The sequence below is a fragment of the Phocoena sinus genome, chromosome 18 (assembly GCF_008692025.1).
Source record: "Phocoena sinus isolate mPhoSin1 chromosome 18, mPhoSin1.pri, whole genome shotgun sequence".
NCBI lineage: Eukaryota > Metazoa > Chordata > Mammalia > Artiodactyla > Phocoenidae > Phocoena > Phocoena sinus.
The window spans coordinates 47,212,623-47,240,591 of NC_045780.1; the positions used below are offsets into that span (position 1 = coordinate 47,212,623).

Sequence of the window (27,969 nt, forward strand, 5' to 3'; positions counted from 1 at the left end):
TGGTAAATTTTTATAAAAATGAAGAAAAGCTGTGAATTGCTTTCTTGCGGTCTTTTCAAGCAAGTATCATAATGTAACTTTCCACTTTTATAGCAAGGGCTAGAAACTATTACTGTGATAATCAATATATCACAGTTACATTATTATGCAGATTTTTAATGTTACTTTCAAATTTTGAGTTGTTGGGATATTGGTCTTCCACTGTTGACACCTGAAAATATTATTCGACTCCATATTTTTCCTGTTAATATTTAAGTATTATTAGGAAATGGTTAGTTTTCAAGCACACAAACACATTTTGAGTATTTGAGATAGTATTCCTCATTTGTAAGCATTAATTTTCTTATTCCATTCTCCTAGTGTCCATTTGGCAAGAAGAGTGCTTCAGTTAGAAAAACAAAACTCGATGGTTCTAAAAGACCTGGAACATCAAAGGAACCAAGTAACACAGCTTTCACAAGAGGTAAATAACCTAAATAAAAGAAACACATATAAAGAACCACAGTGTTCATTTTAATTCCTTGTTACTCCTTTATGTATTTTCTGAGCAGTTTTAAAATAAGCTGTTTGCTAGTATAAGATGATTTTATAAGCTATGAAACTAACTTAATGGTAAAGCCTTATAAAACAACTTAAAGTGTATGGCAAAACCTAAGATCAAAAGAGAGATTAAATGCCCAGACTAAATATAAATGCAGACTAGACAGACTTTGATTTCTGCAAATATCAACTGGCAAAACAAGTTTGGCAAATTTTGGTAGCACTTTAAGTTTTTAACTAAAACCTCGTTTTTAAAATAGATTTCTTTTTGCCTTCTTTGATAAAAAATCACTTATCTATTAAACACACTTGACTTGGTATACACTTAAGCTCTCACAGTCTTTGGTATATGATAGTTCCCAAATTATACTTATTCTTTAAAAATCAGATTCATAATTATTTTTCTTAGCGTTCTGTTGTATCATTTAAAGAATATATATACATTTTATATAGTATTTCCAATCTTCTTCTTTAATCACTATCTAATTACACTTTATATGCTTCTAAAATTCAAGTAATGAAACAATTCAAACCAAAGATGCTACCTCCCTAGGGTTCTTTATTTCCTGAGCTTCAGCATAACAAGTTTCTCTATGTTAATATTTTGGATCTTATAATAAAGGAACTTTAAAGGCATATATTAAAAATTATTAATACATACCATGTATTCTGCATTTGTTTTCCTACAGACCTATTCACATTTGTCTATTTGGTGCCTTCTATTTAATATGCTTTTAATACTGTAACATTAGAAGGATCATTATGCTCAAATTTCAAAAGACAAGAAATATATCATGTGACTCCAGTACCTGACTCAGAGTTAATGCTCAAGGTGGAAGCAGTGTGGTGCTGGCCACTGTTAACAACAAGCTGTCCAGGCAGGGGTGTGAGGGATGGTTCTAATTTGTAGCATTTGCTTATATCTGTGGCATAAATATTCCCACCATGACTAACTTCAGGCCTCCAACATAACATTACTAAACATGGAGTAGAGAAAAGATGCTCAGTAGCAAACATGATGTTTCCACCACGCAGATATTGTACAATAGACATGTAAACTGAAGAGCATAGATAATAGTAAAATTAAAATTGTTGAGTTTTTGAGTATTGGGGGTTTTTTAATAAAATTTGTTTTATTAAAAATCTAAATAATTTTTAATAATAGTGATGTTTAACAACCAGCTCACAAAATTCCAAAAACTTTACCAGCCATCTCTCACAAACTGCTACAAGCCAGCTCCACTACTGGCTTGGAACTGGGTGGAACCATGGAAGGATATATAAATAAGTGAATTACTAAAGAAACAAATGAACCTCTGTTTGTTAATATGTTCTAGATCCTCCTGTTTGTTTTAATTTCAGAATAACCTATCAAAAATATTTCTCTTAAAAATATTAACATTCCTATAAACTTATACATATGTCTTTATATTGCTTTTCTTAAAAACCATCTTCCTGAGCACTTCAGTTAATGAAACAAGAATTTCTGAATGGGACACACCCCTATACAAATTGTAGGGAAGAAGCATAAGAAATTAAATTAAGTGTTCTGGTAATGAAATATAATTAACTTTGTGTGAGGCAATTTTTTAGAAAGCTGTTGGCATATTAGAAAAAGATGTAAATATTGAAATATCTGTGATATGAAATGGTATGATACCTGGAATTTGCTTTAAAATGTTCCATAAAAAGGTGAGGGGAGCTCAATAGATAAAACAAGAATCTCAAAATGTTGATAATGATTGAAGCTTGGTGACAGGTACATATAGATTCATTATTCCGTTCTGTACTTTTGTGTATGTTTGAAATTTTTTCATAAGACATATGGAGAATCAGTACCCTAAATTACAAGGTCTGTGCTGACTGTAGCATATAATTTTTCCCTTGAGATTGAAAAAAAAGCGTTATAATTTGAAATATTCCATGGATTTTACTTTTGTCTGCCTCACAAAAATTGCTTGCTTAAATTGAAAAACAATGACATAAACTAATTAGCTGAAAGATAGTACTATTAGATTGCTTCTATACCAATAGACTATTCATGATAGATGGTAAAAAAAACAGAGAAGGAAAGTTTTTCAGAATCTATTTTTTTGAGCAGATTATATATTTAAACTAGCTTGGAGTTTTTGAGAATAATATGGAGATGAAACTCAAATGACTGATACTAGAATTAACAATAATTTATATGCTATTCAAAATATGTCTGAGATTATACATAAATGAATTGCCAAAATCAAAGTGCTAAAAAATATTCAAAATGAAAACAAATACTCCTTTTATAGCAGCTTTATTGAGTCATAATTGATATAAACTAAATTGCACAAATTTAAGCTGTACAATATAACTTTCAACACGTATAACCATGAAACCATCACCAAAATGAAGATAATGAACACATGCGTCACCGCCAAAGAGCCCCTTAGGAATCTCTCTCTCCCAGCCCTCTCTACCCACAACTTTGTCCCCAAGCAACCACTGATTTGCATTCTGTCACTGTAGATTAGTTTGCATTTCTTAGACTTTTATATAAATGGAATCAATATATACGTTATGTACATACATATACACACACACACACGCACACACTACTTTTTTTAAGTCTTCTTTCATTCTGCATAATTATTTCAAGATTTGTCCATAGTTCATTACTTTTCATTGCTGAGTAACATTCCATTGTATGAATTTACAACAACTGTTCATCCATTCACCTGTTGGTAGATATTTTGGGTTATTTCCAGTTTTTATCTATTATAAATAAAGCTGATATGAACATCCATGTACAGGTCTTTATATAAACATATGCTTCTGTTTCTCTGGGGTAAATACCTGGGAGTGAAATAGCTGGATCATATAGTAGGTATCTAATGTTTTAAGAAACTGCCAAACTGTTTTCCAAATGTTCATATTATTTACTCTTTCCACCAACAGCCTATGAAAGTTCTAGTTCCTCTACATCCTTGCAAAGACTTGATATGGTCAGTCTTTTTTAAGTTCAGCCATTCTAATGGGTGTATAGTGGTATCTCATTGTAGTTTTAATTTGCATTTCCCTAATGATTCATAATTGTTGAACATCTTTTCATGTGCTTCTTTGCCCTTTGTTGTTTCTTATTGGGAGAAGTGTTCAAATTTTTTGCTCATTATATCAGATTGTTTTCTTATTATTGAGTTTTGAGAATTATTTGTATATTCTAGATACAAGTCTCTTATCAGCTATATGATTTGCAAATATTTTCTCCCCCTCCATGGCCTGTCTTCCCATTTCTTTACAGTGTTTTTTGAAGAGCAGAAGTTTTTATCTTGTCCATTCTTTCAGTTCATTCTTTTTTGGACTATGTTTTGGGTGTTATATCTAAAATATCTTTACCTAACTCAGGGTCACAGTGTTTTTATATGTGTTTTCCTTTTTTTTTTTTTTGCGGTACGCGGGCCTCTCACTGTTGTGACCTCTCCCGTTGCGGAGCACAGGCTCCAGACGCGCAGGCTCAGCGGCCTGCTCATGGCCTGCTCATGGCTCATGGGCCCAGCCGCTCCGCGGCATCTGGGATCTTCCCGGACTGGGGCACGAACCCGTGTCCCCTGCATTGGCAGGCAGACTCTCAGCCACTGTGCCACCAGGGAAGCCCTGTGATCCATTTTTAACGTTTGTAAAGTGTGTAAGATATAGATTGAACTTCATTTATTTGCATATTAAAACCAAATTGTTCTAATACCATTTGTTGAAAAAAGACCCTTGTTGAAAATCAGTTTAAAAATCTGTGTGAGTCTGTTTCTGGACTCTCTCTGTCTGTTCCAATTATCTCTTTGTCTTTCTTTATGACAGTACCACACCATCTTGATTACTGTAGCTTTATAATGTCTTGAAATTAGGTGGCACTGGTCCTCCAACTCTGTTCAGGTTCAAAGCTTTTTGGCTATTCTGTGTCCTTTTCATTTCCATATGAATTCTATAATCATTTTTACAAAAAAAAAAGCTCTCTGTGATTTTGATTGGGATTGCATTGAGGCTGTGGACGAAATGAGGAAAATTGGCATCTTAATAATATGAATATTATGACCATGAACCCATTATATCTTTCCGTTTATTTAGATCTTCTTTAATTTCTCTTAGTGGTGTTATTTTTTAGTTTTTATTTTAAAGTTTCACATCTTTTGACTAGTGTTAACAGGGTATGTGTTTTTCCATCCTTTAACTTTTAACTTGTTTATGTCTTACAGTTGTCTTATAGGCAACATATATAATTGTATCTTGCTTTTTTATCTAGTCTGACAAAATACAACTTTTAACTGGAGTTTGGAGAACATTTACATTTAATGTGTTTATTGTTATGGTTATTTTTAAGTCTGTTATCTTGCTATTTGTTTTTTATTTGTCCTAGCTATCCTTCCCCCCTCCCTTTTATTTCCTTGCCCTCTTTTGGATTAACTGAATATTTTTTATCACTTTATCTCACTTTATCTCATTGTTGGCTGATTGGCAGTAGCTCTTTGTTATTATAGTGGTTGCTTGAGATTATACTATATACATCTTTAACTTATCACCACCCAGCCTTTGTGCGCCCATTGTCACATATTCTATTTATACATGTATAAGCCTCACATTAAATTGCTATCATTTTTACTTTATCTTTTAAAGAAGTATAATAATATGAAGAAAATGTATTACATTTAACCAAATAGTTACCATGACCTGTGTTCTTTATTCCTTTGTGTAAATCCAGATTTCTACCTGGCATCACATTGCTTCTGATTCATGTCCTTCTTTTAACAATACTTATAGAGCAGGTCTGCTGGTGATGAGTTCTTTTCACTTCCGTATGTTACAAAAAGTTATTTTACCTTTTTGTTGTTTTGTTGTTTGGTTTTTTTCTCTTTTTTTTTTTTTTACATTTCTATCTATTCTTAACAAAAGTAAAGATTAAAACATATTTCTCTTGTTATGCTACTATGGCCAAATAGACTGGAAGGGTTCACTCTTTTTTATTGGAGTAAAATTCACCATTTTAACCATTTTAAATTGTACAATTCAGTGGCTTTTGTTGTGTTTGTAATGTACAACCATCATCACTATTTAGTTAGAGAACATTCCCATCACCCAGAAGGAAACCCTGTACACACTAAGCACTCACTCCCCAGTCTCCTCTCCCTCCAGCCCCTGGAAACCACTAATGTGCTTTCTGTCTCTATGGATTTGCCTGTTCTACATACTTCATATAAATGGAATCATACAATATGTGACCTTTTGTGTCTGGCTTCTCTCATTTAGTGTAATGTTTTCAAGGTTCATTCATGTTGCACCATCTGTCAGTACTTTATCCCTTTTTATGACTGAATAATATTCCATTGTACAAATATATCACATTTTGTTAATCAGTTAATGGACATTTATTGTTTCCATCATTTGGTTACTGTACATAGTGCTACTATGAGCATTCATGTACAATTTTTTTGTTTGTTTGAACATGTGTTTTCAGTTCTTATGGGTGTATACCTAAGTAGTGGAATTGTTGAATCACACAATAATTCTGTTTAACTTTTTGAGGAACCACGAAACTTTTTCACAGCAACTGCACCATTTTACATTCCCGTCAGCAATGTCCAGGGTTCCAATTTCTCACATCCTCACCAATGCTCATTTTTCTTTTTTTGTGTGTTTTTCTAAATTCTAGCCATCCTAGTGGGTGTGAAGTGGTGTCTTGTAGTGATTTCTATTTGCATTAACCTTATAACTAATGATGTTAAGCATTGTTTTGTGTTCTTATTGGCTATTTGTATATCTTCTTTGGAGAAATGTCTGCTGAAGTTCTTTGCCCATTTTTAAATTGAGTTGTTTGTCTTTTTGTTGTTGAGTCATAAGAGTTCATTATATATTCTGGATATTAAATCCTTTTAGCTATATGATTTTCAGATATTTTCTCTCGTTCTGTGAGCTGTCTTTTACTTCCTTGTTAGTTCATTCAATCACAAAAGTTTTTAATTTTGATGAAGTTGAAGTTATCTGTCTTTTCTTAAGTTTTGTGGCCTTCACCTTTGGGAGTTTTTGTTTGTTTTGCAACTTGAATTTTTATTTTTGCTTTTTTCATTTTACTTTTTAATTATTTTTAATAAAAATTGTATATGTTTAAGGTGTACAACATGATGATATATATATATAATGATTACGACAGTCAAGCTAATTAACATACCTATCTCTTCACATACTTACTTTGTGTGTGTGTGTGTGTGTGTGGTGTGAGCATCTCACTATAATGTACTATACATAATACTGTATAATACTATGTATAATGTATAATACTATACGTGAGGTAGTAAAATATGACATGAAACTGGATAGTGATAAGTTAAAGATATATGTAGTATAATCTCAAGCACCTGAAGTCTACTCTTGTAGCAGATTTCCAGATATATCACATTTTGTTTATCCATTCATCCCTTGATGGCCATTTGGGTCATTTCCATCTTTTCGCTGTGAATAGTGCTGCTATGAACGTTTGAGGACAACCACCCTATACTTAACTACCTATTTTAATTTTTTTTTGAGTACACACCTAAGAATTTCTGAGTTCATCTTTGTTTTGTTTGTTTGTTTGTTTTCATCTTTGTTTTTGAGAGATATTTTTCCTAGGTAAAGAATTCAAGGTTGACTTTTTTTCCCTCTCTCCCTCTTTTTCAGTACTTGAAAGATGTTGCTCCACTCTCGTCTAGTTTACATTGTTTTTACCAAGATATATGCTGTCATCTGTACCTTTGTTCCTCTCTAGGTAATGTGTCTTATTTTTCTAGCTGCTTTAAGATTTTCTTTTTTTCACTAGCTTTAAGCAATTTGATTAAGATGTGGCTTGCTGTTGTTTTCTTCATGTTTCTTGTGCTTGAGATTTGTCAAACTTCTTTTCTCCGTAAGATCATCAAATTTGGAAATGTTTCAGCCGTTCTTTCTTCAAATGTTTTTTCTGTCCTACCCTCTCTCATCCCTTTGGAGACTCCATTACACATATATTTGGCTGCTTGAAGTTGTCCTACAATAGAACAAACAATGTTCTGTTCAATTTTTGCAGCCTTTTGAATAGTTTCTCTTACTAAGTCTTCAATTCCACCAAGTTTTTCTTCTCCAATATGTAATCTGCTGTTAATCCAGTACACTATGTTTTTCATCTCAGATATTATATTTCTAGAAGTTCAATTTGGATCTCTTTTGTATCTTCCAGGTTTCTATTCAACCTTTTCAAACTTTATTTTCTTGAGCATATGAAATACAGTTTCAATAACTGTTTTGTTATCCTTATCTAGTAATTCTGTTATTGTGTCATTTCTTGATTGGTTTCAATTATATTGATTTATCTCATATATAGCATATTGTCCTGCTTCTTTGCATGCCTATAAGTTTTTATAAGCTTTTTCTCAGACATGATTAAGTTTCTTGGAAAACATTTTGTCCTTTCAAGTCTTGCTTTTATAAACAAAGAAGTGTTCATCTTAAGGCTAATTGTTTTCCCTGCTGCTGAGACCAAAGTCTTTTAGTTACTATACCCCATGTCCTGTGAATTAGTAGGTTTCTTACTTTGGCTGGTGGGAACAGTACAATTCCTGGCCTGTGTGATCTTCAGAGATTGTTCCTCCTAATCTTTTCAGTGGTTCTGTCTCAGTCTCTCGTAGCTTCTTTACACACATGCACTGTTCAGTGCCCATGTGAATACTCAAATTTTAGTGTTTTTTCTCTGTGCAGCTCTTTTATTCAGCACTCTGCCATGTGAACTGTAGCCACCTTAAGTTCTTCTTCTAGCAGCACTCCTTAATTCAAGGAGTTTGGCAGGCTCTGCCTTGATTCTCCCTCCCTGCACCATGGCCTGGAAACTCTCTCCATGCAGTAAACTGGAGCAGTTGTGGGGCTGGGCTCACTTTGTTTCCCATGTCTCAGGGGTCACTGTCCTTCAATGCTTGATGTCCAGTGTCTTCAGAGCATTGCTTTATTAGTTGGCCCAGTGTAAAAGAGAAGAAAGTTAATTGGCTTCCTTTTTTGTGCGTATGTATATGCCCACCTAATTCTCAAGAAACCACCAAGTTAGTTAAGAGTGTCGATGTGGAGTTTATTAAACAGTAGAAAATCTAGGCTAAATCGTAAATTATGCCACATTACTAGCAACAAGAATTGGTCTTCCTTCACCTCCTTACTCCAGATTCTTGCTCTTTCTCTTTCTAGTCATTCAGTAAATATTTATCAAACTCCCACTATATTCAACCACTGATAAACAAAGGCAGCATGGTCTTGCCCTCTTAGGGTATACACCCTTTTTCACAAAGGCCTTGTCCTCTAGTGTAAGCAGTTACAGATTTATCTGTTATAGCTAACTTAATTTTAGAAAACTTATTTAGAAAAGGACATGCACAATCTCAAGTGCCCAAATGGATTGAGTTGCCTGGAATTTTGTACTTAGGAGGCACTTAATGCAATCCAGGTAATTTGTTACAAAAGTTTAGATTGCTAGATTTTTTTTATTTTTTTTTTTTTTTTTTTTTGTGGGGTGTGCAGGCCTCTCACTGTTGTGCCCTCTCAAGTTGCGCAGCACAGGCTCTGGACGCACAGGCTCAGCGGCCATGGCTCGTGGGCGTAGCTGCTCTGTGGCATGTGGGATCTTTCCAGACCAGGGCGCCAACCCGTGTCCCCTGCATCGGCAGGCGGACTCTCAACCACTGCGCCACCAGGGAAGCCCTAGATTTTTTTTTAATAGATCTTTATTGGAGCACAATTGCTTCACAGTTCTGTGTTAGTTTCTGTTGCACAACAAAGCAAATCAGCCACATGCATACACGTCCCCATATCCCCTCCCTCTTGAGCCTCCCTCCCATCTTCTCTATCCCACCCCTCTAGGTCATCATAAAGCACCGAGCCGATCTCCCTGTGCTGTGCTGCTGCTTCCCACCAGCCAACTATTTTACATTCGGTAGTGTATATATGTCGATGCTACTCTCACTTAGCCCCAGCTTCATCCTCCCACCCCATGTCCTCAAGTCCATTCTCTATGTCTGTCTCTTTATTCCTGCCCTGCCACTAGGTTCAGCAGTACCATTTTTTTTTTTAGATTCCGTATATATGCATTAGCATACAGTATTTTGTTTTTCTCTTTCTGACTTACTTCAGTCTGTATGACAGATTCTAGGTCCATCCACCTCACTACAAATAACTCAATTTCATTTCTTTTTATGGCTGAGTAATATTCCATTGTATATGTGTGCCACATCTTCTTTATCCACTCATCTGTTGATGGACATTTAGGTTGGTTCCATGTCCTGGCTATTGTAAACAGTGCTGCAGTGAACATTTTGGTACATGACTCTTTTTGAATTATGGTTTTCTCAGGGTATATACCCTGTAGTGGGATTGCTGGGTCATATGGTAGTTCTATTTTTAGTTTTTTAAGGAACCTCAATACTGTTTTCCATAGTGGTTGTATCAATTTACATTCCCACCAAGAGTGCAGGAGGGTTCCCTTTTCACCACACCCTTTCAAGTAATTATTGTTTCTAGATTTTTTTTAAAAAAACAAGAAGTTTATTTAAACAAACAGAAGCTTGACTTGAAGGGAAAACTATCTAGGATTCATTTATTTTAGAGTAATTTATCCCTACTTAAAGACAGATTGCCCTGCGTGTAACAGCTACGTACAAAAAAGTTGTAAAATTGTCCTTGGTTTTACAATGATAAATGAAAAACATTAAAATTCTCCAATTGAACAACGTATGCAAGAATTTTTATGTTCTTTTTTTGTTAAACAGTGAGAGCAAAATATCTTACTGGAATATAAAGATAAGAGCAGGGCTTCCCTGGTAGTGCAGTGGTTAAGAATCCACCTGCCTAAAAAAAATAAAATAAAATAAAATAAAAATTAAAAAAAAATTATAAAAAATAAAAAAAATTTTTTAATTAAAAAAAAAAATCCACCTGCCAATGCAGAGGACACGGGTTCGAGCCCCGGTCCGGGAAGATCCCACATGCTGTGGAGCTACTAAGCCCGTGCGCCACAACTACTGAGCCTGCTCTCTAGACCCCGTGAGCCACAACTACTGAGCCCATGTGCCAAAACTACTGAGCCTGTGCTCTAGAGCCTGTGCTCTGCAACGAGAAGCCACCACAATAAGAAGCCCACGCACTGCAATGAAGAGTAGCCCCCACTCTCCGCAACTAGAGAAAGCCCACGCACAGCAACGAAAACCCAATGCAGCCAAAAATAAATAATTAAATAATTTTAAAAAAAAAAAAGATAAGAGCAGATGAGCATGCCACTAATGGAGAAAAGGGGGTATCTTCACAGAACCAGTATTTTTCCCCATTCCATCTCCATTTGATGTCAATCAAAACATACCGTTGGCCATTTAGTTAAAAAAAAAAAAGCAATATGCTTGTGCACATATACCAGTTACTTTATGTATAAAAATAAAGGAATGGGGAAGGGGAAAAATGAAAGAATAGAGAAACTATACTGTAGTAGCCAGGATGTGGTGGAACCAAATTGCTGTTTTCTAATTGAGAATGTCTTCTTGGTCTGGAGGAACAGAACTCTGGAGTAAAGTAGCAGGTTCCCTTTTTAGTAGACACCTCCTGTCTGCTGCTGGAGCACATCAGTTGTATCTTCAGCCTCCATTTCCAGCTGCAGGTGTGTCTGTTTTATTGATTGGCTGCCCGTCAAATTGGAATCTGATCTGACTCATTGACAAACCCTGTCATTCACAATAGGCTTTCATTAGTTTACTAAGTGGTGTATGCCTCTTAATCTTCAACTGCACCACGGAACCATCCTGCCCCGTCACCTTCAAATTAATACGATCGTTGTTCTCAGTCTTGACTCCTTCCTTGGACTTTTCATCGGCCACGGCGAGCGCCGGAGCCTCCTCCGCTGCTGGAGCCTCCTCCGCTGCCGCTTCCCAAAAGAGGTACCAGGTCCGCACCGAACGGGCACACAAGCAGCACCAAGAGGGCTGTTTCTAGATTTTTTGATGATGGCCATTCTGACCAGCGTGAGGTGATACCTCGTTGTAGTTTTGATTTGCATTTCTCTAATAATTAGTGACGTTGAGCATCTTTTCATGTGCCTTTTGGCCATCTGTATGTCTTCCTTGGTGAAATGTATACTTAGGTCTTCTGCCCGTTTTTTAACTGGATTGTTTGTTTTTTTGATATTGAGCTCCGTGAGCTGTTTGTATATTTTGGAGATCAATCCTTTGTCTGTTGTTTCATTTGCAAATATTGTCTCCCATTGTGAGGGTTATCTTTTTGTCTTGTTTATGGTTTCCTTTAGATTGCTAGATTTAAGAAAGACTTCAAGATGCATAGGTAGAATAAAGTAGATCTATATGTACTAACTTTAAAGAACATTCATACTATCTTGATAAATTTTTTTAAAAGTAAGATTGCAGAATAATATTGTGTTCCTCCATTTCGGTTTTAATGTATGTGTGTATGTGAGTGTGAGTGTAGGGGGTAGGGTTGTGTTTCTGTTAAAACATAGGGAAAGGGCTTCCCTGGTGGCGCAGTGGTTGAGAGTCCGCCTGCCGATGCAGGGGACACGGGTTCGTGCCCCGGTCCGAGAGGATCCCACATGCCGCAGAGCAGCTGGGCACGTAAGGCATGGCCACTGAGCCTGCACGTCCGGAGCCTGTGCTCCGCAACGGGAGAGGCCACAACAAGTGAGAGGCCGGCATACCGCAAAAAAAAAAAAAAAAAGTAGAGAAAAAGTTTAGAAAACATACAACTGTCATGCCAGGGGCTTACAAGTACCACTATTCACGCATTATGAATATAAAATCAGCTTTATTTGATAAACTTACAATCAAAGAATTAACAGAGCATACACCATCACCCAAGTTATCTTCCCACAGATAGGTGTGCTTAGGCGTAGCAGAGGAGGTCTGGATGCACCACATAAAGGGATCTGATAGAGATCCCCAAACACTGCACATTTAAAGTGAAAGAGGGTAGGGAGCATCTAGGTGACTGTGTAACAGTGGAAGAGGGAACCTCTAGAACTTACCGCCTATCAGCCTATTCTAGTAGTAGGAAGTGAGCCTCCAGGACCATCCATGTCTGTCTCTCTGACATCAAGCAGTGGTACCACTGGGATTGGGAGTAGAAGCGAGGAACTAATTTTCACCGTATTTTTTTTTTTTTTTTTTTTGCGGTTCGCGGGCCTCTCACTGTTGTGGCCTCTCCCGTTGTGGAGCACAGGCTCCGGACGCGCAGGCTCAGTGGACATGGCTCACGGGCCCAGCCACTCCGCGGCACGTAGGATCTTCCCGGACCGGGGCACGAACCTGTATCCCCTGCATCGGCAGGCGGACTCTCAACCACTGCGCCACCAGGGAAGCCCCTGTATTTTTTAATTGTTGGGATCTATTCCAACTCACATAAGATTTTTCAAAGGCATAGATTTGGCAACCAATGCATTATCGAACTCATAATAGGTATAAAATAAATGTTGATTCATTAGCTCGATCATTGACCTAACCCATCCACCAAACATAGGTAGATTTATAAAGGTTATGAAAATAAGTGGTAAAATTTTTTCTAATGTATCTGTAAACAAGGATTACATTCCAACAATATTGTTTGTACCCAAAATCTAACTGCCAAGTAAGTATATACATACATATACTTGGAGACTCATACATACACACCTAAATGTGCTTATGATGTATGCATGGAAATACTTGGAGTGATGCACTCCAAAAGAAATCATTGATGTTGGTTGTTATTGGAGAGGAGGTACTGAGGTTCTAGGATGGATGGAAGAGATCCTTTCAGTTAATATTCCTCCTCTGTAGTTTGAATTAGTTACTGCATGCATGTGGTAATCCCTCTCTCTCTCCCTTTCTTCCTCACCTTCTCCATTTCATTATCAAGAGCAAGTATATTAAAGGAATATGGAAATGTTACAGCATCCCAGTAAAGGGATTTACTATAGGAAAAATTCAGAAGCATCTAAAAACATAACATGTGATTTGGAAGCTTCAAGACTGAGAAAAGGAGATAGCAAGGGTATCTAATGTATGCTCAGACAAGGAAAAATTATGTGGCAGAAGGAGTTCGTGCTTTATGGAATCTTTGTAATACTTGCCTGTGTGTTCTAGTATCTACTAGTGACCTTGGGAAACATGATTTCCACAAACATAGTAAGTATAAGTATCTAGATGAGTAAAACATTTGCCTCTGTCCTTTGAGTTACCTGACGCTAGTAATTGCAGGGAGTGTTCTGCCAGCATCCTCAGTGAGCCCGGTCCCTTGGAAGGAGTCTACAGTACACACGACTCCTACAGCCCCGCCTCAGCGTTTTAAAGGAGGATATTCACATGCCAACCCCAGCCCTAAAACTTCAAGGTCAGCCTTTCCCACCATATTTCTAGCATTCCATTGGCACAATAAAAAACTCCACTATTTTATGTACTAAAGAGTAAAAGCGGGGATGCTGCCAGTTAAACTGCGATGCAATGCTTTATTATCACTTTAATTTTAATTTTAGGCAAACATTCCTTTAGTCTTTAGGCAGTGATTTTTATCATACATTACACAACTTTTTCTCTATGCTTTTCTTCTAACACAAACTTTGTTTCAATGCCAAATCACGTTGTAATCTTTATGAAGACACTTTAAATGGTGGCTAAACTCAACCTATGAAGGATTATCCATACTCAGAACTCAATTGAAATCACAGTATAAACAGCTACAACCAAATTTCTTCATGTGCAAGCATGTGCAAGCATGACCTTTCCTATGAAAACCTTTCCATTTTCATTTCATAGGAAAGGTGAAAAATAGTGTGATTTATTGGGTCCCACTGCCTCCCAAGGTGTTTTCCTGAAAACTTGTTGATACATAAAATTCCTTTAATAAAGAACAGTGCTTTTATTTCACCATTAGAAATACAAGGCTTAAAAAGTAAACACTTGGATGAGGTACTGTGTTGCCTACAATTTTTTAAATTTAGCAAATGGAGTTTAATTCATCAGTCCATCAAAAGTCTTTCTTCCAACCAGAGCTGTCCTCCCTACTGTAGATCATGATTTCCTATTTTAAAATGTCCATTGCCTCCCAATGTCCAGATTCTCTAGCATGGCATAGAAGACCAATTTGACCCTAACCTACTTGTCGTCCTCATTTTCTGTTACCCTCCCTTCCCCAGGCCCTTGTTTGCAGCCTCCTTCTCCGCCAGGTAATGTGTCTTTTGCTCCTGCCCCACCACTTTATTATCCTGCTACTTCTCAGTCTCCTTCGTTTCCTTTTGTTCCTCTGTTCTGTAACTGTCAGCGTGCCCCCGAGTTCTGTCCTGGCACTGTTTTCTTCTTACTAAGATGCACGTCTTACCTCATCTTGTTCCGTGGCTTCAGCCACCACCCGCAATAAATCTTTTTGTTTTAACCTTTTTTTACTAAGTCAGTTGTGTATGGGCTAAGTATAGATAATCATAATTCAAAGAGTACAGAAGTATTCAGCAAATACCAAGTCCTCCCTGCTCTTTTCACATCATCTCTGAACGCCTCTCTACTCAACCTCCTGCTTTAGTGGTACTGACTGGGTACAACCTCTTATACCATCTCTCATCTGAATTATTTTAGTAACCATCTGTTCTGCCTTACTCTGTTCTTTAAGCCCTCCACCTTGTTGCCAGAGTGCTGTTTCTAAATATAAATCTGATTTTGTTTCTCCCACAGTCAGAGTTGTTTGTTTCCTAAGAATAATGATATATAAGACCGTCCATTATCCAGCCCCTGCCCACCTACCCAGTTTCATCTTACATCACACACACACACACACACACACACACACACACACACACACTCACTCACTCACTACACCATGCTCCCTCCATACGTAACTACTTGTCCTTTACTTGTAATTCTCCAAGCACTCTATGCTATTTTGTGTCTCCATGCTTTTGCACATTCTGGTGTCTGCCCAGCACACGCTTGTCTAAATCACAGATACTTGTCTTTCAAGATCAATTTCAAGTAATCACCTACTCTTTTAAGCCTTTTGTGAACCCGTGGTAAAAATGACTTATGTATCCCCATGATACCAAATATACCTATACACACACACACACACACACACACACACACACATAATTGTTGACATGGCTGTCTATAAGCTTTATAAGGGGAGGGACTCTGTTTTTATTGGTCTGGGTATCTCTCCCATTTAGTACAGTTCTTGTTTCTAGTAGGTAGTAAATAGACATTTGTTGAAGGATTAGTTTTGGGTTTTTATGGGACAAAGTATATTAAAGTATTGAGGTATACTAGAATGAACTTGAAGCAGAGTGGAGATCCCAACCAAGAAGGCCAAAGAATGACAGTGAAATCAGAGCTGCTAATCAGAGAAAAAAAGAAAACCTTATAGTATCACAGACTCTACCACATGCTTTCTGTTATATATGGAACCAGAAGTCAGTATATATCATCTCTACCCACCACCACCATGAAAAAAAATACTCCAATTGCATGGGATCCGTAGAATCATCAACCTTTATTAAAAACACTGGGGAGTTTTTTCTTTTGCTTTGTTTTGTTTTAGGGTGAAAGGGAAATAAAACCAATAGCTAAGATGAGTAATAAAAAGATATAATAAAGGTTAAGAACGTTTTACATGTCTGTAGCACTTAAATGTTGCTATATTCACTTACCATTGGATTATGAAAGCCATGGGCTTTCAAGTAAGGCAGACTGGCTTACATGACTCTAGGCAAGTTATTTATCCTCTGTAAGCCTCAATTTTTCAACCTGTAAGGTGGGAATAATAATACTGTATATATGTTTGCCCCAAGAATTAGAGATAACCCAATCTAAGATAAGCATTTAGCACTCTGACATGTTAATCACTCAGTAAATGCCTGACAGTTTTGTTGTTTGTTTGGTTGGTTTTGTCCTATATGTCATTATATTTCACCTGGCCATGGTATTGATGAAATAAGTATTTTATTAATAAAGGTGGCATTTTTAAAAGAACTAGTAGTTCCAGAATTGGAGTAACTTATGCTTATTTTGCCTATATGGAAATATTCAGAGTGAACTATTTGAATGAATTTTAACACAATATAGTAAGATTTGTTAATGATAATTAATTTCTATGAAGACGTACATGGTATTAAAACTGCAATTCTAAAGAGTAATCAGTTGCTCTTCTCAAATGAAAAAGTATATATATATATATATATATATATATATTTTTTTTTTTTTTTTTTTTTTTTTATGGTACGTGGGCCTCTCACTGTTGTGGCCTCTCCCGCTGCGGAGCACAGGCTCCAGATGCGCAGGCTCAGCAGCCATGGCTCACGGGCCCAGCCGCTCCGCGGCATGTGGGATCTTCCCGGACCGGGGCACAAACCCATGTCCCCTGCATCGGCAGGCGGACTCTCAACCACTGTGCCACCAGGGAAGCCCGAAAAAGTATATTTAATTGCATACGAACTTAGCATTTTAGGAGAAGTGTGCAAAACTGCATATTTTAAAACTAATAAAAAACTTCAAATTAACCAGATTGTTCAGTTTTAAATTAGAGAACATGAATTACTGATAAAATTCAACTAATTCGTTGAATCATTATATAGAAAAGCAAGGGTTAAGCAATAATAATATGTAATAAGATAATTAAGATAAACGTTATTTAACAGCACTGATAACATAGTCTTTATTACAAATATTTAAGTAAATACTTTATTAAAATCAAATTATGTGAATAGATAATAATAATAAAAGCTAGCAATTTTGAGTGCTTACTTAATACTAGTGGTACTATGGTGTGAAACCATAGAAATGTTCCTTGGGCTAACTGAAATCTTCACAGTGTGAGACCCATGAGTTTCCCAGCCTCCCAGGCTCCCTGAGGCCTGAAAGAAGTTCTTGTGACTGAGTGGACTTCATTAGATTGCCAAGTGTATCAGAGAAGAATCAGAGAATCAGAAAAGTGACTCAAATGCAAAGTCTATTCAGTTCATTCAGGTTCCTGATGGATATGCTGTTGGCCTAGTTAGCATATTGAGTACTGAAACACATGGTCCCTTCACTCTTCAGATCTAAAATTTTCACTTAGTGATCAAGCCCTCAGAAAACTGGCTACAAAGTTGACCTGAGACTGATTTGGATTTGGACTGATTTGAATATAAATCTGGTCCTTTATAATTAAAGATGTAACTACCACCTGAACAAATAGCTTTCATATTTTTTGAGCATGACCTGTAGTAAGAAATGCATATTACATAGCAACCCAGTACATACGTATGTATGTGTATTTGCTTGTGTGTGTGTGTGTGTATGTGTGTGTGTGTGTGTGTGTATGTATATAGGTATGTGTGTGTATCTGAAATGGTTTTCCCATCACAGTGAATACCCTTACCACGTGTAGCACCTTCTATTCATTGCTATTCTGTTCTGTTTCTTTTTTCTTTTTTTAATACTGCTTGCAACCCACAAAGTGCAAACACTCATCTGGACAGATGTGTAACACATTTTTTCTCCTTATGGAAGCCTTCTTGAGAAATCATTTTAGGGGTTGAAAAGAGAAGAAAGGTGAAAAAGTAAGAATGAGTAAAGCATGTTAGAGAGATAGGGAGTCATCTGGTGTGACTGTCGTATAAAAACCTGTAATGCTTCCCAGTTGTATGTATCCACCATCTCCAGGAGCAATGCTAATCTAATCTCTCATTTTGAATTAATAGTGTCATGGTGAAGCAATTGTTAATATGTTTCCATATTTTTGTCCTGCCCCTTTTCAATCTGTTTTTTCAGTTTTGTTCAAGACTGCCCTTGAACAATCTTGAACAAATTTACTGTGGTTTCTCCCATTGGTTGGAATTAGTACCATTTACAAATATGAATAATTTCAGTCTGTAACTCTCCTCCAAATTATTTATAATTCATATGTATGACCATGACTCAGAGAACCCCACTATTTTCCTTCTTTATCTAGGGAAATAGTCAGGCTTCATCTTCACAAAAAGGCAACCCTCTCATTCCATGGTGGTTCCCTTCTTAAAATAAATCTTGTTTTACACTTTACTGAGTTTTTTTGAAGGCTTTATATCCATGTTTTAACATTTTTATCACTAAATCACAGACATTATTCTTGACAAACTCCAATAAATAGCAGGATTTTCCATTATAGAAACCATGTTACTTTTCCCCCAAATAAATTTGTATCCCTATGGCTCTTCACACAAGAAAGGACTATGTAGGAAAAATTTATGAAGGTAATGTTATTGTAAAATGTCTTAGTCTATTCCATGTCATTTAACACAGCCTAGGAAATAAACTATTTAGGGACTTCCTAAATAGTGCAGTGGTTAAGAATCTGCCTGCCAACGCAGGGAACATGGGTTCTAGCCCTGGTCCAGGAAGATCCCAAATGCTACCGACCAGCTAAGCCCGTGCGCCACAACTACTGAGCCCGCGTGCCGCAACTACTGAAGCCCGCGTGCCTAGAGCCCATGCTCCGCAGCAAGAGAAGCCACCGCAATGAAGAGTAGCCCCGGGCTTCCCTGGTGGCGCAGTGGTTGAGAGTCCGCCTGCCGATGCAGGGGACACGGGTTCGTGCCCCAGTCTGGGAAGATCCCACATGCCGCGGAGCAGCTGGGCCCGTGAGCCATGGCCGCTGAGCCTGCGCATCCGGAGCCTGTGCTCCGCAACGGGAGAGGCCACAACAGTGAGAGGCCCGCGTACCGCAAAAAAAAAAAAAAAAAAAAAAGTAACCCCTGCTCCCCACGACTAGAGAAAGCCCGCACTCAGCAATGAAGACCCAACACAGCCAAAAATAAATAAATTAATAAATTAATTTTTTAAAAAAATTAAAAAGGAGAAAAAGTAAGTAAGTGACTTTGTCAAATGTTAGGTAGTATTTATATGAAATTCAGTCTTACAGTAAATATTTATTGAACACCTACTATGTGCTGGGCATTGTTCTAAGCCCTGGGAATAATCAGTGGATAAAAGAGACAAAAATTCCTGCCCTTTGGAGCTTATGTTCTACTGGGAGGAGAAACAAGGATTTGTTCCAAGTAAAATATATTCTCAATTAGAACTTAAGTTGTATGAAGAAAGTAAAGCAGGAAAGAGAATAGCGACTGTTGCTGCCTGTAGTTCTAGCCAAATGGGCATAAGAAAGACATAAATGAATGCCATGGTTCTTGTATATCTTCTGAAAGTGACCAAAGCAGCAAGGAAAGTGGCTCTAGCTTGAAAGTCCCACATGAACAGAGGTGCCCGGGTAGAAGCAATCAGATATTTTTATCATGGAAGAATGGCTATGAAGCATATTTCTTTGTGGTAAATTGGCCACATTTCTTTACTGTTTGTCTGTGTGCATATTCATGCAAGCTTTTAGTCCACGTTCTTTATTTTGGGAATAAAGGGTAAGGGAAAGGAATTCTTATCTCTTCACGTTTTGGGCTAGTCTTACATAATACTGCTTTCTTTTCTGTTATCAAGAGGCAATGATGAATATTGGCGAAGCACGTGATACTGGAGCCAGACCCACTGGGTTAAAATCTCATTTTTGGTAACTTACAAGTTGTAAACGTTGGATAAGTTGTTTAACCCCTCTGTGCCTCATTTTCCTCATTTGTAAAATATTAACTTCCAAATAAAATGTTTTATTGAAATTTGATCAAATGAGTGGATTACTTTTAGTTTTGAAGACAGATTGTTTTGTAACATTTAATACAGAAAAAAAAAACAGAAAAGCAAGGCAGAAGGAGAAAAAATAACTTTTAAAAACAGACAAAGACATTCTGAAAAGACTACTTACTGTATGGTTCCAACTAAATGACATTCTGGAAAAGGTGAAACTTATGGAGACAGTAACAAGATCAGTGGTTGCCAAAAATAATAGACAGAGCTACAGGGGATTTTTAGGGCTGTGAAAATATTCTTTATGATATAAACAGTGGATACATGGGATTACGGTTGGTCCTCCATATCCACAGATTCCACATTCACGGATTCAACCAACTGCAGGTCAAAAATATTCAGGAAAGTGTCTGGAAAGTTCTAAGAAGCAAAACTTGAATTTGCTCACACCAGCAAGTATTTACATAGTATTTACATTGTCTTTGCAACTATTTACATAGTATTTGCAATTATTTACCTAGCATTGACATTGTCTTAGGTATTATAAGTAATCTAGAGATGATTTAAAGTATATGGGAGGATATGTGTTGGTTATATGCAAACACTATGCCATCATTTTTTTTTTTTATTTATTTATTTTATTTATTTATTTTTGGCTGTGTTGGGTCTTCGTTGCAGCATGCGGGCTCTCTCTAGTTGCGGTGAGCGGGTGCTACTCTTCGTGGCAGTGTATGGGCCTCTCACTGCAGTGGCCTCTCCCGTTGCGGAGCATGGGCTCCAGGCACGCAGGCTTCAGTAGTTGTGGCACACGGGCTCAGTAGTTGTGGCTCGCGGGCTCTAGAGTGCAGGCTTAGTAGTTGTGGTGCACAGGCTTAGTTGCTCCGTGGCATATGGGATCCTCCCAGACCAGGGCTTGAACCCGTGTCCCCTGCATTGGCAGGCAGACTCCCAACCACTGCGCCATCCAGGAAGCCCAACTATCATATTTTATATAAGGGACTTGAGCATCCTCGGATATTAGTATCCATGGTGGGGGGGTCCTGGAGCCAATCCCCTGTGGATACCAAGGGACGAGTGTACGTTTGTCAAAACCCATAGAATATACAGCACCAAGAGTGAATGCTAATGTAAACTGTGGACTTCTGGTGATAATGGTGTGTCAGTGTAGGTTCATTAATTGTAACAAATGGTGATGACTGTGGGGTTGTGGGAAGGCAGAGAATATGTGGGGCTCTCTGTACTTTTGCTCAATTTTGCTGTGAACCTCAAACTGCTCTAACAAAAGAAAAAAACAGAGACATGAAAGAGAATGAAATCTGAGAACCACAGAGAAAAGATAGGAGGAAAGGAAAGGAAGGAGTAGGGAAGATGTCAGTGACTCACTTTTCTGTGAAGGTAACTGTGGCCACCTTTTGTCACTTGTGCGATTTGGCAGTCCTTAAAGCTATTTTTGTTGGTAGCAGGAAGATACCCCCAGGAAAGTAACATTGTCTAGAGAAAAATTAACTTCTTGACATAGACAACAGAACTTACTTTTTTGTAATGTTAAGGAATTTGGGAGAGACTTCCTTTTCTCTGTGTGTCTGTGTGTATTTCATGTGGTATATCACTCCTTGTGAAGTTAGTGTTACATATTTTATGGATGCACACTATGTAATGTGACTGGACATGACGAATAATTAAATTGTTGATGGGTGATAGTTTCATAAAGATTTAAAGCGAAGAGGCTGTTGGAACAAACAGTATTCATAGGTAATATGTGACATAATCAAAACACAATACCAGAAATTGCCCTTAACGTATATAAATTATCATTAATTATTGTCATTCTGTCTCTTATTTTTTGAGGTTCTGATGTAGAATTATATAGAAATTAACCTTTTTATTTTAGTAATGATGAACATATATTTACCATACAAAGGTCTGATTCATTACGTGGACAAAACATTAACTTTAATTGTAGTAACAGCTCTGTGTCTAACCTTGCCAAGTGCTTAAACCAAGATGTCTTTGTTATAGTTCATTCTGGAAAAAAATTCAATTACATGGATCCAGGGCAATATACTAGAATTTATTCTTTAAGCCATCTTTTTAAAGGTTCGCATACCAGGTCATATGAATGTGTGTGTGTGCGCGTGTGTGCACCAAATGCCAGCCACCACTGAAGAAAAACAATGACTTATTTATAAATTATATTCTGTTCACACATCAAACAAATAATATAATTGTTTAAACTTTTTCCCTTACTGGTGTGCCTTGATAATTCATAAATGACTATAATTTTTTTCTTTCAAGAGCTATTACAAATCACACTATAAATCCCTCCTTCCCCATCAGCATTGTTGTACAAGTGAACCATATTAAAATGAATTTCTCAGGGGCAACTTTGAGGGGGAAAGAAATTTAAAGCACTTGAACTTGAAAATTCCATTCTCTGACGCTAATCACCGGTCCTTCCAGCTCTCCCAGTCCTTCCAGCTCTACCAGTCCTTTCATTCCCAGTAAATCTGTGCTTTATTTGTACTCATTAGGAGTCCCAGACTTATAAACTCTTTGCATTTCCAATCTGTCAAGCCCCTCCTGGCTCCACTTTGCCTCCTAACCCAGCCTTGGACCTTATCAACCATCTGAGCACTACATTCACGAGCACTCCCCATTGCTTTGTTGCCAGATTCATCCATCAGGCTTTTCTTGACATTCCCACCTTTAGCCTAGTATCTTACAATCAGGTAGTTACTCTATCAACATTTAATGAAAGGGAGGAGAGGAGAGAAAATTATTTGATTCTTTGTTAACGTACTGAAAATTTCTTGTGGAAATTTGTTACTTTTGCTGCTTGGAAGCATAACAGATTCATGTTGTTGTACATCAACAAGGCCCTCATTCCTGTTGCCCGGTATTTTTATTTTTCTGTATCTATCCTATTTCCCATTATCTTTATTGCAGGTCACTTCCACTTCCCCAAACCATCAATTCCATCATATATCTTTTCATTATTACAATTAAATCATCTAAATTTATTTTCCTTGAGTCTTTTTCACCCAGGGATTTTTTAGTCTCTTCCCTTACTTTTTTTCCCCTGTGGTCCCTCTTCAACAAATGAGCGCGAGTGCGCGTGTTCGTGTGTGTGTTAACATACATAACTTTCAAAACTTAACCGTTCTCTCTGTTCTTAATTCCTTCTGCTCTCTCCCCTCTTCCTTCAGCTATGCCCTTCCTCAGTGATCACCAATGACTTCCTAATTGTCAGTATTCTCGTCTCAGTCCCCTGATCTGTCTGTGGCATGACATTATAGATATTATAGATATTCTAGAAATTTTGTCCTCTGTTTGCTTTGCAACACGGTTCTCCCTCATATGACTTTAGTCTTCTTAGCTGATATAGTCATCTTCTTCTAGATCTGGAATGTAGGTGTCCCTCATTGTCTGCCCTTTGCTCTGTTCCTACACCTCAGTGGTGGTTCTCAAATGTTAGTGAGTGTAAGAATCATCTAAGATTTTTGTTGAAAATGCAGGTTTCTAAATCCTGCCCTCAGAGATTGTGATTAAGTAGGTCCAGAATGAAGCCCAGGAATCTGCATTTTTAACAGGCTAGTCTTGTGACTCTAATAAAAGTGATACAGAAAAGAAATAATCCTCTGCCATCCTATGTACTCCTGTGACTTCAGTCATCACTTCCACGCTGATTACTTTCAAATATTTTAACATCCTCCTCTCATGAATTTCTCCTTATTATCTGGACCATACTCAGGACCAGCGCAGGGCTGACAGTCAATGAGTATGCGCTTGCTTTTGGTTATTAAAATAATAGAATATTTGCACAAACACTTGTAAAACAGATGTTGCCCTCAGCCCACAAGTGTCATTCTGCCACCACTATCCTGTCTGTCCTGGTCCCTCTCCTAAGATCTTCTAGACCTCCCCATCTTCTGGCAACAAAAAAGTAACACCTAGAACCACAGAGTTTCTTCAGGATCCTGCCCCAGTGCAAAGGCTGACATCCTAATTGGTTGACTTGTATCCATTAAATATTACCCCTGTTGAAGATGATGATGTCATTAACCATATAGGGACCTAGGAGAAGAAGCCAGCGTTAGTGGAGAGGATGGCAAATTCAGCATGTGAGATGGTTTATGTGCAGTACTTTTAAACCTACTAGTATAGTTGAATGGAGTGGCCTATAACAAGTCCAAGACCACAAGAGCTGTGCCTTCCAAATTGGACTGATCATCAGAATCTAAGGCCCAACCCTGAGAAATTTTGATTCACTGGGACTGGGGCAGAGCCCAGAAATCCACTTTTTAACATTTCCCCCAGTTCTTATGATGATTGGCTGGGTTTGAGAACTACTGCTGTGGACTGAGAACACAGAAAAGTAGTACCAAAGTATTGCCCCCTACTGGACCTCAAATAGGCATTTTCCATTCCATGGCACAATCAGAAAGATCAGGCAACAGGATATGTGGGTTTTTCAGCACGACTAATTACCACTACTAGAAGGTGTCACTTGTATATATTTTATACACGGAAAACAACTCAATGTTAAATTCCATTCAACAGAATGTGTTTTGTCCCTGGTAAGGAAGAGTACCATTTCTAGGAGTTTCTTTGAAAATAAACTCCACAAGAAAAAAAATCCCACTTTTAGGAAAAACACAACAAATTGTAGTCACCTTCATATGTCTTTTAACTGTAAGAGAACATACGTATTATAATCAGGTGTTGCTTTTCTCTGAATCATGTGTACAGTTTACTGAAACAAAGGAGAAAAAACGATTCTATAAAATGTTGTATCATGGGTTTGGTCCTGCATCATTCGTTACGTATATGATTCCTGAGTCACTAATTACTAAGGCTTTATAAGGAAAAGATTACTAACAATAGGCAAAGTGAGCGATTGTGAAACTTTTTTTAATACTAATGATTATAGTTACAGAAAGCTTTTTTAACCATATTGGAGGAATTAAATTCTGTTAAGTTACACTGATTTCAAAAATAGATATTAGCATCACTTTTCACTGAAAAATGTACGTGTACTTTTCCCTGAGGAGTTAAATTAAATTGAGGAGATTTAGAAGCTCACAAGTTTATAAAGAAACATTCTTAAAATTGACAGCACTATAGAAGTTTTATTATCTAGAGAGTGAGAAGTTTGTAGGTTGTATAGTAGAAATACATTCTGAAAGTAAGGCTTTTGACCCTTAATTTTGTTATAATACTAAAACCTAATATATGTAATTGCTGTAATGAGAAAAAAATGAACTAAAATAATTAAGACTAATGCCTGCTGTTATATTTTTTATGTAACTGAAGTCAGGTTTGGTAAGTTTAAACATGGCTCATTCTAGACTACAGCTGACTACAATTTGAAAATGCCCTTAGTTCTTTCCTACACCACCCAATCCCCCCACATGCACCCCGGGCTATTCTGCACTTCAAAACACAAAACAACTTGCCAGTTCAGTTTATTCAGTTAGGGTCAGTTCTGTAAAAACAAAGTCAAGGCAATTGTTTGATTTAATTAACTAGTGAAACTGGTTGTACAGGTAAGTAGGACTTAGTTTTATTTTTGTCCAGCTGCATATTTGAATGTTCATAAAGTAACTTAGTAGAGTAATAAGATTCCAGTGACATTGTAATAGATTTTAAAGAATGATTACCAAAGCAAGGAAAAAGGACACTAAAACCCAAACCATAGAAAATATTTATGGTATTTTTTTTCTTTATGGCTCTCCTTTCACTGCAATGAATTGTGTCCAAAAAAAGTCTTCTTTCCTTTCACTATTCATTTCTTATTCTTTGAGGAATTTTTTTCCTGGGCTATACTTAATGCAGCCATAACAAAAATGTCTAGTATAATTTAGATGAATAGTTTACATAGCTTTTATAAAGTGGTCCTCAAACTGTGTGCAGATATCCTCTAACAGTTGGTCAGCCACCTCTTGGCTTCACTTTCCTCCTCACCTACCTGGACCTCATGGTTGATCATTTTCACAATGAATGTTTCTGCCATTGATTCTTTCTGCCTTCCTCTCTACCTTCCACTATACCCATCCTGCCCTTCTCTCCACCTTCAGCTTCGAGGCTGCTAGTAACTCGTTATTTTTTTTTCCTTGTGAGAGGGAGACCAAAAAACTTGCAGTGCTACGGACTTCCCTGGTGGTGCAGTGGTTAAGAATCCACCTGCCAATGCAGGGGACACAGGTTCAAGCCCTGGCCCGGGAAGATCTCACATGCTGCAGAGCAACTAAGCCCATGTGCCACGGCTACTGAGCCTGAGCTCTAGAGCCCATGAGCCACAACTGCTGAGCCCATGTGCCACAGCTCCTGAAGCCTGCACGCCTAGAGCCCGTGCTCCGCAACAAGAGAAGCCACGACAATGAGAAGCCCACACACCGCAACAAAGCGTAGCCCCCGCTGACTGCAACTAGAGAAAGCCTGCGCGCAGCAACAAGGAGCCAACACAGCCACAAATGAATTAATTAATTAATTTGTTAAAAAAATTGCAGTGCTAAAATAAATATGTTTAGATCTTAATTTGAAGAAAAAAATGTATAGAACTTGTAAATATAGTTTATTTGAGAAGGAAATAATAATCATTTCTTGTCCTAGAAAAACAGCAAATCTTTAGCCTCAAACTCGTTAGGGGTTGTAAAGGAAAGAGGAAAAAAATTTTTTTCATATAAAAAGCTAGACATTTTTTGTCAAAAAACATTTAAGTTCATAAAGCAGGAATTTTATAATTTATTATTCTGCATAATAAAATACTCCCTTCCCCACCCCCTCATCCTTATAATAATAGATACCCACCCTTTTGTTCTTATTGTTCAGTTTTTGCATATCCAACTTTAGAATACCTTTTTTGAGAACTTACTATATACCAAAGTAGGGGCCTCCTGATACTGACAGTGCTGTGTTTAGTCCTGTTCTAGCATACATTTCATATTTGCTTAGGAGAAAAAGAGTAAACACAAAGAAACAAAAAGAAAACTAAGGTTGGGACTTCCCTGGTGGCCCAAGGGTTGGGAGTCTGCCTGCCAACGCAGGGGACACGGGTTTGAGCCCTGGTCAGGGAAAATCCCACATGCCGCGGAGCAACGGAACCTGTGCACCACAACGAAGAGTAGCCCCTGCTCGCCACAACTAGAGAAAGCCCACATGCAGCAACGAAGACCCAAAGCAGCCAAAAATTAATTAATTAATTTAAAAAAAAAAAACACTTAAGGTTGGTTGAGTATACAAAATGATAAAATCCTTTAGAAAGAACTTTGGTCTTATGTGTCAAGTGTATTACATAGTTATACTCCTTTAACCTTAGTGCATCTTCTGTTCTGAAAAAATTTAACAAACAAAATATTAAGAAAAAACGTCTAGGGACTTCCCTGGGGGCACAGTGGATAGAACTCTGAGCTCCCAATGCAGGGGGCCTGGGTTCAATACCTGGTCAGGGAACTAGATCCCTCATGCATGACGCAACTAAGAGTTCACATGCCACAGCTAAGGAGCCAGCAAGCCACAACTAAGGATCCCACGTGCTGCAACTAAGGAGCCCTTCTGCCGCAACTAAGGAGCCCGCCCAGCGCAACCAAATAAATAAATATGAGAAAAAGATAAAACATCTACAATACAAAACTAGTTTGTTTTAGCATTATTTATACTAGTCAAAAATTGATAGCATCCTAAATGTTTACTAGTATAAACAATGTAATTAAACTCTAGCACATTGGCTTACTAGACAGTTTTGTAACCATTAAAAATACAAAAATATAAATGAAGGTATTCTAACAGCCTGGAAGAATGATTATGATATAAGGTAAAGTAA

The 27,969-nt window shown here is 37.4% G+C and overlaps 2 protein-coding genes across 6 annotated transcripts in view; one reads left to right on the forward strand and one right to left on the reverse strand.

The window, feature by feature from the left end:
- PIBF1 (progesterone immunomodulatory binding factor 1) overlaps positions 1–27,969 on the forward strand; it is a 212,087-nt gene that overhangs the window by 145,456 nt on the left and 38,662 nt on the right. For 4 of the 5 annotated variants that reach the window (XR_004346695.1, XM_032611460.1, XM_032611461.1 and 1 more), the window contains one exon: positions 361–463. Coding sequence is in view for 4 of the 5 variants with exons in the window: in XM_032611460.1 (XP_032467351.1) it covers positions 361–463 (103 nt within the window). In the remaining variant the exon portion in view is untranslated. Of the gene's footprint in view, positions 1–360; positions 464–7,215; positions 7,304–27,969 lie in introns of all 5 variants that reach the window. The other variant, XM_032611462.1, reaches the window with a different exon arrangement.
- LOC116743293 (small ubiquitin-related modifier 2-like) lies at positions 10,710–14,897 on the reverse strand. Its single transcript, XM_032611675.1, has 4 exons — positions 14,893–14,897; positions 13,414–13,489; positions 11,263–11,519; positions 10,710–11,195 (listed from the first exon to the last, which is right to left on the reverse strand). Exons 1-4 carry the CDS (start codon positions 14,895–14,897, stop codon positions 11,123–11,125), a joined length of 411 nt encoding a protein of 136 aa, XP_032467566.1. The 3' UTR covers positions 10,710–11,122.

Excerpts from the sequence above, each read along its gene's own strand:
- LOC116743293 (XM_032611675.1), bottom strand. Across the intron at positions 11,520-13,413 it reads TTGATAATGAAATGGAGAAG|AAACAGCCCTCTTGGTGCTG; the intron begins GTGAGGAAGAAA and ends CAAAAAATCTAG. Across the intron at positions 11,196-11,262 it reads CTAATGAAAGCCTATTGTGA|ACACCTGCAGCTGGAAATGG; the intron begins ATGACAGGGTTT and ends AATAAAACAGAC.